Raw genomic sequence first — 2728 nt, 5'->3', positions numbered from 1 at the left:
TGACCAAAGAAAACCTTAATTTTAAACTTTTTAAGAGCATTTTCGGTCCAACATTTCCGGATCGCAAATCAAAGTCTCTCCACTCATTCCAGAAACCACACTGAAATCTGTCCAGCTGAAAAGCCCCCTTTTAATGATTACATATTAATCACGCTAATGGTTTTGGCAAAATATCCAAAGATTCAGTACTGAATGTTTCAGTATTTTAATATATTACTTCTCGATTTTGACTATTTTTAGCGTTTGATGTGTTTTTAAGAAATGCATTCAATGCAAAATATTATATTGTAGTTTGCTTATTGCAGTTCAAACATCTGCAGACCACTACGAAGCTAAATATGTCATCAGTTCATCAGCTCATTTATCAAAATTAATCACCAGCCTACCATAAATTTGTCATCGTACGTTTCAATATTGAATGTTTCAGTATTTTGGTTGGATCACACTGATACGTTCGCTGTTTTGACATGTTGGATGTTTGATATCATTTTTGGCAATGTTAAAATCCAAAAATAGACTCGATTCTATTCCGTATTTGAATTCCATAAACATCAACATTGGTTTAAGAACGAATATGTCATCGGCGCGTACGTTGGGTTTCGTTTAAACACAGCGCTGTGATTAGTTCAGATGTTCGCGTTAAAGAACGGCTTCTTGTATAACGCAAACCTTTTGGATCGCGCTCCTCTCCCGCCTCTCCCCTCTTGCGTCACCCGCGCTTCTCGTCCAATCGCAGGCCACCCCAAAAAGTTTGCGCGTTCCAGGCTATAAGAGCCTCCAAACTCCCCTTCAAGTTTGAGAGACACCTCCGTGACGCACGAGAGGAGAAAGGGACCCCGTTCCACCGGACAGAGGGAAACTATATTACTTGCGTTCTCCAAACATCAGAGGTGATGTTTGAAGAAGAGCCGATGCAAGAGGAGCCCAGCTCCCCGGAGTCTCCAGTGGACAGTCTGGGGAACAGCGAGGAGGAGCCAGACAGGCGACAGCAGAAGCGCTGCAGCAGGAAAAGACGCCAGAGCAGAAAGAGCGGCGAGGACGCGGATAGCCCAACGCCCGGGAAGCGGAGCAAAAAGCGCAGCAACAGCAACAGCAACAGCGGCAGCGGCAGCCCCCAATCTCTGGAGGACCTGCAGACGCAGCGCGTCACGGCGAACGTGCGCGAGCGTCAGAGGACTCAGTCCCTAAACGAGGCGTTCGCGTCGCTGCGCAAAATCATCCCCACGTTACCCTCGGACAAGCTCAGCAAAATACAGACGCTCAAGCTCGCGGCTCGGTACATTGATTTCCTGTGTCAGGTCCTGCAGAGCGACGAGCTGGACTCCAAAATGTCCAGCTGCAGTTACGTGGCGCACGAGAGACTCAGTTACGCGTTTTCCGTCTGGAGAATGGAGGGCGCGTGGTCCATGTCAACATCCCACTAACGCACGGATGCGCGCTTTCGGTGCAGCATGGTATGCGATGCAAAACTTCACAAGTCTCTCCGGATCGTATTTACAGTCTTGCGGTCACAAGTTTGGACACATTCATTTGAAAAGCTTAAGACCTAAAAGCTCGTGTTTAAATGTTTCACGTTGCTTTTTTAGACAAATATTATAGGGTTAATTCAGGATAATTGCAAAAAGTGACCAAATTTACCTGAACTCTATAGACAGAAGAGTTTTCATTTGTGTCACATGTTTTGGTCACTAAATTATTCCCATACTTCATAATCTGTTCTTTTAATGATTTTACTATTATTCTGCAACGCAGAAAATAGTAATTATGCATCCTGTGTCCAAACTTTTAACTGCTAACTGTAAGTGCCTAAATGAATAATTGTGTGTTCCATAAAAAAGGCTACTTTTGTACTTAAAATAGTTCATAATTTGAAAAAAAAAATGGTTTAATGTTCATGCAACCAAAGTTTATTAAGTAACTGATTTATTTTCTGGTATGCAAAAATACTATTAAGGCTAACAAGTCAGTTAACAAGTGAAATGCATGTTGTTTTTAGAAAAAAATGCATCGTGTTGTACATTCTCCTGTATTTTTAAACACTTTCATCTTTGTTTCTTCAGATTTTCGGCCTTGAGCATCGAGTCAGAGGAGCTGAACTCACCAAACAATGGCGAACATAAGGATTATAAAGGGAAGGTTCTGGAGCGTCATGACGTCGTTGCGAGCACTTACAGTTGTCAACCACACATGGACCAGGAATTACAATCAGATCAGATCTGTGCTGTTGTGACGGTGAATGTGGAAAACATGTGCTTCTGTCTGTAGACCAACAGAGAGACTCGCTGCAGGAAGAGACGCCGCGCTACTGACAGCAACCGAAGTCATATTTATTACAGAACGAATGAAGGAAATATGGATTTTGACTCGTCCTAGAAAAGACGTTTATTTATTTATTATTGATTGTCACAATGCAGAATAGATCTGGTGTCTATGCATTTTCTATTTTAAATTCGATGTAAATATGTGTATATTTTCTGCAATAAAACATTGTTTGAAATGTACTTATTTTAGCATGTTGTTATTGCAGGTTTATGCATCATGAAAACAAACGAAAATAAGCTTTTACACATAAACAACTGCAATAATTATTCGATACGATTTTAAAAATGAAAAAAAGCTACTGCTGCCGTTTTTCTTAAAAGATTAGTTCTAGAAGGAAAGACTTTCATCAGCATATAGGCCTACTCAGCTCATTTAAATAGGATTGCAGTTTTTCTATCAAGATGCT

The 2728-nt window shown here is 41.3% G+C and overlaps 1 protein-coding gene across 1 annotated transcript; it reads left to right on the top strand.

The window, feature by feature from the left end:
* The first annotated feature begins 803 nt into the window (after positions 1-803).
* Positions 804-2500, top strand: twist1a (twist family bHLH transcription factor 1a). Its single transcript, XM_079441864.1, has 2 exons — positions 804-1454; positions 2061-2500. The coding sequence occupies exon 1, from the start codon at positions 894-896 to the stop codon at positions 1422-1424; it is 531 nt and encodes a 176-aa protein (XP_079297990.1). The 5' UTR covers positions 804-893; the 3' UTR covers positions 1425-1454; positions 2061-2500.
* Positions 2501-2728: the final 228 nt, after the last annotated feature.

This window comes from Barbus barbus, assembly GCF_936440315.1.
Source record: "Barbus barbus genome assembly, chromosome: 19".
NCBI lineage: Eukaryota > Metazoa > Chordata > Actinopteri > Cypriniformes > Cyprinidae > Barbus > Barbus barbus.
The sequence above is the reverse complement of the archived record's forward strand: the minus strand, read 5'-3'. Positions and strand labels throughout refer to the sequence as shown.